Source organism: Leptinotarsa decemlineata, unplaced genomic scaffold (assembly GCF_025532065.1).
Source record: "Leptinotarsa decemlineata unplaced genomic scaffold, Ldec_3_MD MMD2_tig00026328_RagTag_RagTag, whole genome shotgun sequence".
NCBI lineage: Eukaryota > Metazoa > Arthropoda > Insecta > Coleoptera > Chrysomelidae > Leptinotarsa > Leptinotarsa decemlineata.
Window position 1 is genome coordinate 7,472,415 of NW_027412688.1, and position 16,567 is coordinate 7,488,981.

The 16,567-nt window shown below is 34.0% G+C and overlaps 1 protein-coding gene across 3 annotated transcripts in view; it reads left to right on the forward strand.

Moving 5' to 3' along the window:
- The window catches only part of Mdr50 (Multi drug resistance 50), an 85,879-nt gene that overhangs the window by 6,815 nt on the left and 62,497 nt on the right, over positions 1–16,567 (forward strand). For 2 of the 3 annotated variants that reach the window (XM_074182678.1, XM_074182677.1), the window contains exons 2-3: positions 4,956–5,014; positions 5,095–5,158. In XM_074182678.1, the coding sequence (XP_074038779.1) occupies positions 4,962–5,014; positions 5,095–5,158 (117 nt within the window). In that variant the 5' untranslated portion in view covers positions 4,956–4,961. Of the gene's footprint in view, positions 1–4,470; positions 4,595–4,955; positions 5,015–5,094; positions 5,159–16,567 lie in introns of those variants that run through there. The other variant, XM_074182679.1, reaches the window with a different exon arrangement.

Here is a 16,567-nt window from a genome sequence, read left to right on the forward strand (position 1 = left end):
TTTTTTGTCGTTTTTATAAACAAAAAATAATCTAACAAAGCTTATCGGTTTGTTGGAATTGTCATATGACAGATGGAATGGAATATTTCTGGAAAAATCGATATTAATGTGCTTGTCTTCAGGAAATTATTGAAGGTTCCGTCATTTTGTAGTAGGTGAAGATATTGACTTCATATTCTAGGGTTGTGAAGTATTCGTCAGGAGCTTTGAAATTATGTATCACAAGACTCCCCCTATCCATTTAATTTTTTTTCCCAGATGTCGCCCAGTCACCATCTTGGAAGTTTCATCTGTCAATTTCACGTCAAAATAAAGTATTCATGCATTAATTTCATTATCTCAAATTTCAATTTTTTGTGTTGACCCGTTCAAAAAATAAAAGGGGGGACATTAAAGAAATGCACTGTATATGGCACACACATATATAGTGTGTCTCACTTCTCATGGAAACACCCCCGTATCTTCCGTAATATTCGAGGTAGAACGATGAAATTCTTTGAACTGATGGAAATGCACCTACCACCTGAATGGGGTTGGCCAAAGTGATATACACTGTCCGCCACTCGCGATGGAACACCCCATTTTTACGGTAAAACATATTAGGAGACAAAATAGGCTCAAAATTCCTTCAGATTCGTGATCAGGACTACCAACTTACTACGATTACACTTTTTTCCTGAAAAAATTTCAGTCCTGAAAAATTCGAATTTGTCTCACTTCTTATGGAAACACCCTCGTATCTTCCGTAATATTCGAGGTGGAACGATGAAACTCTCAGGACTGATGATAATGCTCAAAATGCACCTACCACCTGAATGGGGTTGGCCAAAGTGATATATACTGTCCGCCACTCGCGATGGAACACCCCATTTTTACGGTAAAACATATTAGGGGGCAAAATAGGGCAAAATAGATCCGAATTTGTTTCACCTCTCATTGAAACACCCCCGTATCTTCCGTAATGACTGAAGTAGATTTTTTTTTTGGTTTTGTCATCAAAACATGAACGAAATTGTTTAAGAGAAACTCGACTTTTGTTTTCACATAAATAATTTATTTTTTATTTTGTTGTCAGGAAAGTTAATCCTTCTCAATAAAACAGAAAATGGTAATTTTGTAAGAGGAACGGAAACATGTAATCAATGAGGTTTTAGGATGGTTAATGTTAGTTCATATTCTCATTTTTCCATTATTTAAAAAAAAACAAGGATATTTTGTGGCAAAAAATGTTATGTAGTTCAAAATTCTTTCGAAGTACTACTTTCAAAATCACATTTTCAATTAAAAAACAAAACAATCAATTTCAAATGATTTAACTGTTGACAATTTTATATTTTTGTGCCTTCTAGGAAATTTCCCTCCAATCGTACACATTCTTCTATGCGCCTTCTATTATTTCCTTCAACTCTTCTCAGTTCCCTAGGTGTGATTTCTCTACACACTTCTATAATTCCTGCACGGAGATATTCCTTATTTGTTGGCCTATCCTTATGAACTCTATTTTTCAAGTTTCCTCATAAATAAAAATTAAGTGGAGTTAAATCTGGGGATCGTGGTGGCCATACTACGAAAGGGCTATTGGGTATTGGGTACTATCCATTTCCTAGGTAGATTCCTATTCAACCAAACCCTTGTTATGCCACTATTCTGAACTGGTGAACCGTCTAACTGAGAAATCATGCTATGTCTCACATCCAAAGGTAGTTCTTCCAACACATCGGAAAATGCATTTTCGAGAAAATCAAGGAATAGTCGTCTGTTTGAATTTTGATCGAAAAAAAATGGCCCGATAATATTTTCGTTCAGGATACCACACCACACATTAATTTTCTGAGATATTTGGTCTCTACAATTTACCACCCAACTTGGATTTTGTTCAGCGCAAAACCTCATTATCTGGGAAGATACAACACCATTCGTGGTAAAGGTAGCCTCATCACTGTATAAGATATACTTTAAAAAATTCCTGTCATTGAGATAAATTCCCTGCATCCATAAACAATACTCCATTTCACGGATTTCATCTCCTTCGTGCAAAGTATGTAAAAATTTGGGTTTGAACGCATGCATTTCATGCCTCTTGAAACACCTCCATATTTTTCTGCGGCTCATATTGAGTTGGAGCGATAAGTTTCTCAAACTAATTCTAGGATCAGCTTGATGAGCCGCCAATATCGTATCATCATCAATATGATGTTTCACAATTTTTCTGTCCTTTGTTACTTGGCCGGTGCTCACGAATAGATTATATTATATATTTTATGTACAGTTCCAGGGTGTACAGCTACGTCTAGCGGGTGTCTTCTATTAAATTCAGCGGCCGCCTCACGATAAGACCTCACCCCTTCACCAACAATTAAAACAATTTCAATTTTTGCTTAAAGTGACAGACGTGGAATGTTGATTTTAGTCAATCAAATTGAGCTGATATCAGTTGAAATGGGAACCTCAGAAATATAAAAAATACGGCAGAAACAACAGGAACAACGGTGATTCAAAGAGCAACAATACTAGAAACAATAAATGCAATGAAAACTGGTCTGGGGGTTAATACAAGATCTTTCAACAATATTGTCAGGTTGACAGTAAATATCAATGAGCAACTGTTTTCCATGGTGATTTCAGGGCACCGCATGATTCAATCCCTTCAAATGATTTCAGACAACAATTCAGCAAGTAGGTATAATAATCTAAATTCTACATGTTCACCGAGTGCGATTTTTTCTTTAAAAATTAACAGTTGTTTCGGTGTTGCAATGAGTATGAAGATCAATTTTGTTTCGTATGGTAAAATGTTATCACAATATTTTGATAAAGGACCCCGCACATTTCTTATGAGAAATGGCTTGCCTTGAATATTGCTGAAATTTTGATATGTTGTAGTTCTTGATGTGCTGATTGAAAGTGTCCACAGCCAAAGCTCAAAATTGTACAGTTTTCGAGATGTGAACCTTTGAATATAGATTGTTTCCATTTTTTGCAGTTTTTGCTCATCGATCGAGAGCTCTCACTTCTGATTTTTCCTCAGATAGGCTCAAAATGGATGATAGCATTTCACAGCATCTGTATCTTTCATATCTGAGAGTACTCTCCAGATAGAATGAATGGGCTCAGGTATTGGAAGCGAACTATTTTGCGCCGTAATATGTTTTACCTAAAAATGGGGTGTCCCATCGTGAGTGGCGGACAGTGCATATCACTTTGGCCTACTTCATTCAGGTGGTAGGTGCATTTTGAGCATTTCCATCAGTCCTGAGAGTTTCATCGTTCTACCTCTAATATTACGGAAGATACGGGGGTGTTTCCATGAGAAGTGAGACACACTGTATATATATATATATATATATATATATATATATATATATATATATATATATATATATTCTGAATGATGCAACTAATTTTCCTTCATTTTCAGTATTTCAATATTAAATTTTACAAAAAGAATTCGAAGCTTTATATCTTCTACTAATTATCTGCGAGCGATCTCGACAGTTGGTAGTACTGTCATCTTCTAGGCACTCCTCAAACTAAGTTTGAGTTTGAGGAGTGCCTAGAAGATGAAAGTACTACCAACTGTCGAAAGCGCTCGCAGATAATTAATAGAAGATATAAAGCTTCAAATCCTTTTTGTAAAATTTAATATTGAAATATATATATATATATATGTATATATATATATATATATATATATATATATATATATATATATATATATATATATATATATATATATATATATATATATATATATATATATATATATATATATATATATATATACACGAAAGAAGGGATATTGAGCCACGAAACCGCAGTTGGCCCCCTGATGGTGAATCCGCTTGTTTTGTTTTCGACCTTTTCTTTCGCAACCAAGTGTTGCCCATCCTTTACACTTGGCTGTACCGTACTGACGAAGGCTAAATAGCCAGAAACACGTGTCTACGGTTTGCCCACTTTCATATGAGTGCTTGTCCAAAAAATTCCTCTTCATTGATATATATATATATATATATATATATATATATATATATATATATATATATATATATATATATATATATATATATATAATACTTTAGTTTCTCAGTGACATGCAGTGACATGTATATAGAATTTGTCAAAAAACATTAGCTAATTGATTAAAGAGTATACTAAAACTCTGCCTGTATATTATAATTCATAGATCTTTTTTTCCATTCTGATAGATGACTTCACGATTTTATCACAATCAGTTTCAGTGAAATGGAATTTTCACTAGGTACTTTTCTCTTTTACGTTAAAACGAAAACTATAAACTTTCCCTATGATCAATTTTGTATTTATAATAGTAAAAACGCTTATCAAATGTTCGTGGTTTGATGAATAATTCACGACACTGATGTGAGATCATCTGTCTCTTGTAAAAATTAAAATAAATAAACTTATTTGAAATTTCAATAACGTATTAGATCTGAGTAAGAACAGAGCATCTATGAGCTTGTTCTAGATATTTATAGATGTTCAGAACAAATTCTTATATATACGAGTAGTTATTCCCACTGCTCTAACCGAATAGGAATCATATTGCGAGTCCTTGATTATATTTGGCAAGGTGAGTTACCTTAACGTTCTATTTGTCATTACTCAAAACATAAAATAATCCCATAACAAGTTTAAGTTATTGGAAATTATAAATTAATTTCAAATGACTAGGAAATATTTGAATCTGAATTTTACCATTTTCAATAGTTCTCTTGAATTATCGGTATAACATCATATACCACAAATCGGTCATTCTGGATGTCAGACATAATGTTCGTCTCGGCATTAGCCTGTAGAGTAGTCAGTTTCTGTTACGTATTCGACAAACTGTATTGTTTAGAGTAAAATTTCTACAAGTGTTTCAAGGTTTATCACATTTCTTATCACTGACTATAATGGTGTTATTTTCAATTAATCTTTTTTTATTTCAGGATATAATGGGAAAACGGAGATTCTCACCCAACGCTAAGAATAAACATCCTTTAGAGGCGTAAGTTTGATGCTTTTTCTTGACATTCATATAGTAACATTTTTCCATAATTTCTGTATTCTATTGACATTCTTTTTCAGTGATTTCGTCAAAAATGAAGAGGAAGGCAAAGAAAATGAAAAAACTGTGTCATATATTCAAATGGTAAGTTAACAGATCTTGCCTTAGTTCAATATCCAATGAATATATTCTTATGAAATTCAATGGGAGTTATTCAAAAATATTTGTATTCAATCGACACTTCATTGTGAGATTTTCAATGGACAGTTCACAAAATCTAAACACGTGTTTCACTCAGGTTCATTGATACTGACTTAATTTTACCTGATAAGTGCTTCGTATAATCTAACAATTTGAATCATATGACTTTCTTAATGACTAATAATTTTACCGGAGTTTAGGTGAAAACTATTAAAAAATTTAAACATTATGAAAGAAATTTCACCAACTAATTTCGTTAATGCCAAGTGTTACATAAGACCAGCTGATAGTGTTGTGATCAGTGAAAGTCAGAGTTGTCAATAAGGACTAGTTCCATCATGGATAATTTTAATAACGCTGAAATGGCTGACATAAACTTTATTTATGGATTAGCAATGGAAAAGAGAAAGGAGTACTGATAATTCACCAGGACAGATATTTTAACAGAGTAAATCCATGTGCTGAAACACCTAGAAACGCTACAAGCAAGATTTTTTAAAACTGGAAGTTTCAATAAAATTGCAGGTGGTAGAAGACCAGAAACTGTAACAACGCCTGTACTTGAAGAAACTATACTTGATGTGATAGAAGAAGAGCCTTCAGGCTCTTCCTGGAAGCTGCTGGAAGTATGGACAGTTCTTAAAAGAAACCTCTTATACCCATATCGCATACAGCAGGTCCACGCTCTACTGTCTCGGGATTTTTACACAAGATTATTGTTTTGAAGGTGGTTGATTCATAAGATGACACACAATGACAATTTTTTATCAAATATCATATTTACGGACGAAACAACTTTTTCTCGAGATGCTATAATGAACTTTCAGAATGACTATTCTATTTTTTCTACCAGCAAGATCAACAGATGAATCCTACACAGACTTTTTGCGAGATCATTTACCCATTTTGTTAGAAGTGCGGGTACTTGTAAGATGCAACATGTGGTTTATGCACGACGGGGCTCCAGCTCGTTTAAGTGTTCTTGCTCGTCAGTATCTCGATATTCCCTTCCCTAATCGCTGGATTGGACGTGCAGGACCTCAAAATTCGCCAGCTCGCAGTTCTGATATGAATCCTATTTATGAGGTCTTCTGAAGGTTCTTGTTTATGGAACTCCTGTACTAGATGTGGAATGACTTGAGGAAACGAATAATTGACAAATGCAATGTCATAAGAAATACTTCAGGAACAATTGTTCATGTTATAGGTAGTAGTATATACGTGATACTTCGAAGCTCTGATATAAACCTAAATTTCAGTGGGTTTCTCACAGACGATTATTTCTAAACTAATAACAAATTAACGGTATTGTGTTGTGCAACATTTGATGGAGAGAGCAGTCAAAATCTGATTTTCATTTACTTACAAATGAACAATATTGATCCTGAGAGTTTAACAAGATCATAAACGAACCTAAATAATTCCACCATCACAAAAAGCGGTAGCCAGAATCTACAAATAATTGACGTTAAGGTGCTCACACACGCCTACACATGAAAGAGAAACGATGAAACGGAAATTACTTTCAAAATCAAAAATCAAATCAAATCAAAAAATCTTTATTTCCGTAGACCTAGGGAAGGCATGGAAAAAGTCACATTACTCAGTACAATTACAATGAGGTCACAATCATAAAACAACATAATTATAAGATATACTATATAACATTTAGACCATAAAAGGGATACAAAAATTAAAATTTAAAATTCCAAATCAGACTGAAAAAATTCATCAAGCGAATAAAATACCTTTTCACATAATAGTTTCCGAACTTTTTGTTTGAAGAGCTTTACACTAGTTATTTTTTAATGGATATTGGGAGCTTGTTGTACAGTTTTATTGACATGATATGAGGTCCATTAGTGACCTTGGCTAACTTATGACTAGGAATCAAAATGTTATAGTTTTTTCTCAGGGTGAAGTCCGAAAGAAGACATGTATCATCTCTGTTCTGAAACTTGGAGCAATTTGATTTAACGTAGATTACGCAATTAAGAATATACATGCAAGTAACAGTTAATATATTCAACTTTGCAAAAAGTGGTTTACAGGAATCGAGTGGTTTTTTAAAACAAATTGTTCTAATAATCTTTTTCTGGAAAATTAATAAGTCACTGATTCTATTGCAGTTGCCAAAACAAATAATACAGTAATTGAGGGCAGAGTAAACATATGCATAATAGTAACTTTTAAGAATTTCAATAGACACAAAATTACGCAGATTCCATATAACGAAACAGTGTGTCGCTAATTTCTTCAGTATGAAATCAACATGATGATTTCAATTGAGTTGAGAATCAATAAAAACTCCTAAAAATTTTTTATAGTTTACCTGTTCAATACTTTTAATCTCAGACCTAACCAATACACTACAATCAGTTTCCTGAATTGTAAAGAGAATGGTGTTGGTTTTAAGATTATTTAGAATCAAGCCATTATTAGAACAATAATTTTGCATGTTGGATACAGCATCATTTGCTCTTACTGACAATGTTTCACATTCCGAACCACTGACAGTAAAAGATGTGTCATCAGCAAATTGTATAGAGCACTGTGGATGATTACTTTTTGAAAGGTCATTAACAAATAAAATAAATAGCGTAGGCCCCAAAACACTACCTGGGGCACACCTGTAACAACGTTTCGAGATTCAGAGACAAATGACCCAGTCTGAAGCCTAACTTTAACAACCTGTGTACGACCAGTTAAATAGGTTTTAATCCATTTCAGACTTGGACCACGGACGCCCATGTCAAACAGTTTATCAAGAAGAAGACCATGATGTATGGTATCAAACGCCCGTGTCAAGTCGAAAAGAACACTAAGTGATTTTTCACCGTTGTCGAAGTTTGATAATACATGATTATGTAGAGAAAGGATGGCATCCTGGGTTGACAAGCCTACTTGAAACCCATATTGGTTGTCAGATACGATATTGTATTTATTTAAAAAGGACACAAGTCTGTTTTGATATGATTTTTCAAATATTTTCGAAAATGGAGATAGAAAAGCAATACCTCTATAGTTCGACATTACATGCTTATCGCTTTTTTTATGGACTGGGACGACCATTGCTTGCTTAAGCCGAGAAGGAAAAATACCTTCAGAGAAAGATAAATTGATTAGATAAATCAGAGGTTCCATTATTTTCGAAGCAGCCTTTAATAAAACATTGCCTGGCAATTCATCAACCCCACTGGAAGCAATTGTATGATGAAATAGTGAGAAACAGGAGTGAGTTGAAAAACAGTAGTACGAGTCAGTCTGAAAATTGAATCCCTCAATAAAAAGGAATGAGAATAAAATTTTGAGAACTTATCTAATGCAAGCTAGAGAAAACACCCAAAATCGGTGTTATGTCAGAGGAAACAAACTCTTTGTGAATAACATTGCATATACCATTGAAGATCTGGAATACGAAGAGAAGCCACACCCCAAAACTAATAGTGCCCCGTCAACACCAAGTACTCATTCAAATCAAATACCCGAAACAGAAAAGGAAGAACAAAGACAAATTTCACAAACTCGCCTAAATACAGGAGAAAAGCAAACATCCACACAGACTGAAAATACTCCAAAAGCAGCTCCTTCAAAAAAGTTACCTAAGCAAACCGTTCCGCCATTAACTAAAGACATATCGAGGATCAGACTTAGATCTAATAAGTGAGTAGAAATACTTGACATTCTTCTGTTAACACTACCTTCTGTGGAGTTACTGTTTCAAAGTCTTGAATGTTTTTACTACAATTTATTTATTAAAATAATCATTCAAATTTCATACCCAAATATTCGTTTTCTTACTCAAGTACCGAATTGAAATGGACCCTTATATTCGTGACTTTGTAGTTGAAAAATTAGAGACATATCCACTCAGTACCGCAGAAGAAACGAGTGTCATTTTGAAAATAAACGAAACAAAAAACTTTATAATTATTCATTCAAACATTTGCAACATTGGGTGTCATTTAGATGAATTTCTAATATTTATGAAAACCATAGATACAATTTTCGACTGTATTGTTTTTTCAGAAACTCGCATTGTTTCTGATATATCTATCTATGATATTGAGGGTTATTAAACATTGTACAATTATGGATACTATAAATAATCAGAATGATGGTGTAGTCGTTTCCATAAAGTCAGAGATATACCGATCGCATAGTTTGATGGAGTTAAATGGTAGCAATTTATTGGAAATAAATGGGAAATTTGAAGAAAAAGAAATCATTATTAATGCATTTTACAGATCACCAGCAACCAATGCTGAAATTTCTACGAATGAATTAGATGACATTTTGAACGAAGGAACTGAAAATGAACTATAGCCTCATTATTGGTGATGCAAACATTGATCTTCTAACAGATAATCAAGTTTCAGAATAATATCTGAATACTCTTGGTGAGCATGGTTTTTGTTCGGTAATCAATACTCCTACTCAGGAGCAAAGGGAATCGAGTACATGTCTGGATCACCTTTTTGTCAAAGCAAAAAATAATGGCTTCGATGAAATGTTACCCATAACAATTGCATCATCTATAACAGACCACTATACTATACTACTGCAAATCGTTCTGAGTGGCAAATCAAATACTTCGAACGAGCGTAAAAACAAATATCATGAGCAAATTCAGGAAAATAAATTCACACAAACAATTCAACTGGTAAATTGGGATGAAATACTTTGTAGCCCGGATTTGAATTCTTTGACAGGCGCATTTAACTACTCTACAAAACTGTATTAGAAATTGCACAAAATACACTAGGATAAAACATAAAAATATAAAGAGAAATAAGTGGATAACAAAACATTTGGTTGATTCCGTGAACGAAAAAAATGGATTGTATCGTGACACAAAAAAATACCCGGAAAATGAAACATTGAAGAGGAAATTTTCAGAGTTTTAAAAGAAACTAGAAAAACTAATTAAAAAAGCTAAAAACGATTATTATAAGAAAAGGATAAGTAATGAACAAAACGTATCAACGAAACTATGGATAACTGTAAATGAAAAATGAAATGTTGAATTCCAGCAGAGTGAAGAAACAAACACCACTAGATATCAAAACGGCAGGATGATAAACGAACCTTCTGAAATCGCAGAGAAATTCAATGATTTTTTCATTAATATCGGCAAAAACTTAGCAAAACGAATTGAGAAGCCTTAACTTATGTAGAACATAAAAAAATTCATGAGAAAACTATTTTTTTGAATCCGACGGATGAACAGGAAATAAAAAATGTTATATCTGAACTGAAAAATAAAAATGCTCCGGGAATCGACGGTTTAAAGGCAGAAACATTAAAACTCATAGCAGACTATATAAAAAAAACCATTAAATATTATAATTAATAAATCTCTGGAAACAGGTGAATTTCCCTCTGCCTTTAAGCTGTCGGTAGTCACACCTATTTATGAAAGCGGAGATAAAACTGATATGAGTAACTATAGATCTATTTCCTTAATTTCAAACATCGCCAAAATACTAGAAAAAATTTTGAAAACTAGATTGAGCAAATTCATTAACAAATATGGATTACTTTCAACAACAGATCTTAACTGGAGACATATACAATGCATAGGATAAAGGTATTCCATCAATAGCAGTATTTATAGATCTCACAAAGGCTTTCGATACCGTTGACCATTCTATTCTTCTACGAAAACTTGAGGACATAGGTATAAGAGGTTCATCATATGAATTATTAATGAATTATCTAACAGACCGAGGGCAAGTATTGAAATTCAAAGGGAAAACGAGTCGAAAAAAATCCATTACATGTGGAGTACCCCAAGGAACGGTACTGGGACCAATATTATTCACAATATACCTCAATGACCTACTATGTGTGGAAAAAAGTGGAAAAATCACAAGCTTTGCTGATGATACTGTCCTTTTTTTATACAGAATGGTATGACCTGAAAAATAAAATTCAAACAGACCTCAGTAAATTGAAAATGTGGTTCGACTATAACCTTTTATCAATAAATTTCGAAAAGACACACTACCTACCATTTAAATGTCAAGATACATTTCTTCCTACGTTTGATATTACTTTAACAAAATGTACAATAAAACCAAAAGAAAAAATTAAATATTTAGGAATCATCATAGATTAACATTTTCGGTGGCATATTAGCTATCTATTGAAAAAATTGCGATGCATTTTATATATATTCAAGTATGTGACGGAGTACTTGGACCAAGATCAAAAAATCATTTTGTACAAAAGTCTTGTCGAGCCGCACTTGAAATACGGTATTCTCGGATGGGGCGGGGTGTCAAGAACACAACTTGATGCATTGGAAGTATCCCAACGAAGATTCTTGAAAATCATCCTGAATAAAAATAGTAGATGCTCCAGTGATCAAGTATATAAAGAGACAAAAACGTTTGATCTGGGACAAATATATTTTGAACAGCTGAATATTGCAGTATTCCAAAAAAAAATTGACCTTCTCAATCTGGATAATACGTATCTTACCAGAGGAAAAAACAAATTTGTCCAACCGCTAATGAGCAAGTCAGTAGGCCAGAAAATTAATCAATTTTTGGGTCCAAGGGCTTTCAACACTCTTCCTGATGAAATAAGAATTCAGCAATCGATATCAAAATTCAAAAGAGAGTTAAAAACATATGTATATCAGAGGAACCGGAGAGTGATTCACCAAATAATTGAAAAAATTTAAAAATAACATCTTACAGCAAAATTAGTACACAAATATATAGGATATTTTCTATGTAGGTACCCCGCTTTCATTCGTTCTGTTCGACTATCTATTGATTCTTTTGTAAAAGTTTTAGTTTGGATCTAATCACAACTTCTCCATCAAATTTGATTATTGAAAACTGATTAATAGATATTTCAATACTTTTTATTTCATGATTGAGATATTTCAACATGTCATTGTGAAAATGTAATATTTCAATTATTATTATTATTATTTATGTGTTATTTATATTGTTATTGTCTGTCATATTTATGTTATCACGCACAAGACACTTCGGTGACTTTTGTGATATTGTCTGTTTGTTCAACTAAATTCTCTATCAAATGTATATAATGATATATCTGTGAATAAACATTATCATTATTATTATTATTATCATTTTCGAACGTGTCAGACAATCAATGACAAATCGATTGCAGTCGTGTATTTTATTAGGAGGTGGACATTTTGCTCATTTACTTTGAGTTCAATATTTTTTATTATTTACTTTTGGTTTTTGTTTTATGTTATCCATGAATAGTTTTCAGAAGTGATTTTTTTTCTCGAAAACGAGCCTGATATGTGTAAAACATAAGCGACGAAAACGTTGTATTTTCAGTTGCCCAATCTAAAAAAAATTAAGAATTACAACAAGTCAGTGGTATATTTTTTTCCTAATATTGTTGGTTGGGGTACCCACTGAGACTCCACTGAACCTAATAGCGCCTTATTACTAACTGTTATCAACTTTTTACTAACTGTAGCAAATTTCAACCAAATTGGTGTAGGGATATTTGTGATATTTTATAAATACCGTTTTTTTAAACTTCAACGCCGTGTATATCAGAAGCGAAGTAATTCCAGACATACGTTCATAGAAACTCTTTTTCTTAAAACTACCTAACGAATCACCCTCTGAAGTTTCGTACCTTAGTTACATTCATGTACGGTGTCGTTAAATAGTCAAAGGGAAATACTTGAATCCGATATTTGCTTCATAAAAAATGGTTTCAATATAAGCTTCCACTACTAAAATGTATATATAAATGAAGATTAGAACATTGCACGCTGAAATTGTATTGTTCACGTCATCTCACCAGATGAAAATCATATCTTTGAAGAAACAACTTATTTAGTTCAGATCTTGAATAATCTCTTACTTTCTGCACCAGAGGCTGCCCTCAAAGTGGGGTACTATCTCTCCTTCTGTGGTCCAGTGGTCCTGATGGATAGTCTGCTTGATGCTCTCGACAGAAGAAAAGTAGATCTGCAAGCTTATGCAGATGACCTTGTCATCCTGGCAAGATCCACGTCGGGAATGGTAGCTTGTAATATCCTCCAAAGCACGATAGACGTTGTTCACAGTTGGTGCCTGAGGGAGCAGATGTCTGTCAACCCCAGCAAAACTGTGATAGTCCCTTTCATCAGGAGGAAAAATTTAGACGATCTAACGCCACTTTCCCTCAATGGTGAGGTTATTCCATTCGAAACAGAGGTGAAATATCTTGGCATTGTCCTTGATAAAAAACTCACCTGGAACGCTCACTTGGAAAAAGTTTTACACAAAGACAGACTGCCCCTATGGACATGTCGAAGGATTTGTGGTGAAACTTTGGGTTTAGGTCCCAAACATATCCATTGGATTTATGTGATGAACACTTATGGTACAATTACCTGGTGGCCGAAGGCTCTACAGAAAACGGTCCAGGCGAAGCTTTCTGGCTTACAGAGAGACAGGCTTCTCTGGCCATCACTGGTGCCATCAGTACCATACCGTCAGCCGCCATGGAGATCCTTTTAGATCTACCCCCTCTCCACATTTTTCTGGAGAGGGTAGATGAACTGCATACAGACTTGTGCACATTGCCAATTGCACAAATCAATTTAATGCAGAGTGCAACAGACTGCTAGTTGACACTGGAAGTCACAGCATTCTGAAAATGTCCTCTGACTTTATGCTCCCAACTAAGAGAACTGCCTTATAAAGTACTGTTCCCGAATAGAGAGGACTGGATCCTTCGTGAGAAGGAAATATTAAGAGCAGATAGTTGGATCAAAAACACCTTCCGGTTCTGGTACAGGTGTTTTCAGTCGCAGACCCAGGACAGATATATCAACCTGCATAGGAACTTATGCGACTGTATTTCAAGCGGAAATTTGAGCTATTGAATTGTGTGCGGAGAGATTGGAAGAATCCAACCTCATACACATGTCAATAAAAATATTCTCGGACAGTCAAACATCGTTGGAAGCTCTTGGCTCCTATCGAGCAACGTCTAAGTTGGTAGCAAGTTGCCAAAAACAACTCTCCCCAATAGGAAGACTTAATAAATTGTATCTGGTCTGGATTCCTGGTCATACTGGCCTGGAAGGCAATGAGGTTACTGACTCCCTTGCAAAAGAGAGTGCTGCAAGCAGCTTCATCGGACCAGAAGATTTACGGACTTCTGGCAGAATCTTCCAGGATTGGCTCACTCCAGGGCGTTTATTCACCCTTCGAATCTTGATACCAAAAAATTGTTGGACTACAGTAGGGATGAACTACGATGTCTAACAGGCCTTCTTACAGGTCATTGTTATTTAAGTCATCATATGCAGAGACTAGGACTGTCGAAAAACAGTGTGTGTTGCCTCTGTTTGGAAAATAATGAAACAGTAGAGCACATACTTTGTACCTGCTCCACCGGGGACTGAATCAGGTTTTTAGAGTTCGGCAGAGCCGTACTCTTACCATCTGACCTAAAAGACCACTCATCATACAAACTAATCGGCTTCGTTAAGAAGCTGGGTGCATTTGGTCGAGTGTGAATATGTGTGCCACAATAAACCCTTGCGAGTTGCGGTGCAGGGTCGAATAGACCCACTCACTTTATACCTAACCTAACCTATCTCACAGAGGTTAGTCTTGCAGATTTTTCTCTATTATCCAGCCGCGGGAGATTCTATTCCAAATATTAATTTTCTTATGTGAATGGACCTAACCTAACCTACTTTCTGAAATGTTTGAAGACTTTTCAAGGCAGTATAACTTTAATGAAACACTTTTTTCATATAAATAACATATTTATCTATATGCCCCGTGAATAAGCACTATTGGAACAACTGACATATCCAGGTAGTGTCGCCTATTTTGAACAGAAATTACTGGATACGCTACTGCGATATCATTAACCCAAAAAGTAAAGGGATTTGCCAACTCCCGAAACGGGCAGTATTTTGAAAACACAACGAAAACTAATCGTTATATCGATTCATTCGTTTCTCCTTCTACTCTGTAGTTAAGTGAAGTTCTCTCTGGTTAGAACTTAGGTGATATATCTACTGATATACATTCTAGATATATTTATTACTTTCTTGTTCATGATGTCACTGTTAGCCTACTAGATAGTAGTTTACATAATCACAGCAGTACCTTTTATCAATAGGAATGACAATGGTAACGGTATTTTGTAGTTTTCATTGAATCAAATGTATTTCAATCGTCAGACACAATTTTGAATTTCGTGAGCACCATAATTTTATTTGAGTTTTTGAAATATGCTTTGTCAAAACTTCATTATCACTGTCACCAAACATTGTCTTCTTTCATTAGATTGGGGATTGAGAATTCTTAATTTATTGGTTACACAAAATGAGTCGTTGGAACTAGAATCAATCACCACAATATCGTGAAATTGCTCTAACTGAACGTAACAGTGATGGCTTATTTTGTCGAGGGTTCATCGTATAAAATGCGGTCAATACTGGAAATGTCGTCCACCATCTTTTTATAGGTTAGGTATATTCAAACCAGTGTCGTACATTTTGGAACTGGAAAAAATTTGAAGGACTTAAGTTATGGCTTTTCAATATAAATCCGGGGTCAAAACCATTATGATTTTCACCAACATGTTCTGTCTTGATATGAATCTAATTTCAAAAAGTGTAAACTTTCATGGACAGAGACAACTGTGTCAGAGATATTTTTCGGGCTTGTTTGCTTTGGTCTGCAGGTTTTTATTTGTGAATTATTAATATTAATTTAACGAAATGGTTTCAAAATAACGGTTTACCAATTCTCTGCCTAAAATGAGAATCGAGAAACTAGTTCATCCCTCGCTAAAACAAAAATTGTACTATTATTGAAAAATAATCTGACAGAAAATTCGTTTCCAGAAAAATTACTAAACAAAATTATTTTAACTACTGTCATCAAGACAGAAAGTACAAATTATAATGCTCATATTCCTCTAGAAGACAGAATGAAATATTTTTCTTTTCCTTATATTGAAAATTTATCTTTAAAACTAATTTCTAGAGATAGTTTTTTACAATAAAAAGCATATCAAAGATTCTGAAAAGAATAATGAAGTTATTGGAAATATCAAAACACAGTTACTAGATTCTACACTTGTCTTGAAAAAATCAAACGTTTTTTACAATATACCAGGTAATAATTGTGATTTAAATTATATTGGAACAACTTCCAGAACATTATCAAGCAGAATAACTTCACACAAAAATGCATGTGCACTAGCTCAACATTCTATTGAAACAGAACACAAAATTAAATTTGATCAAGCAAAAGTTTAATATTCAGAAAAAAATATGGCTGAAAGGCTTTTTCACGAAACGGTGCTAATACACAAAAATCCTAATGA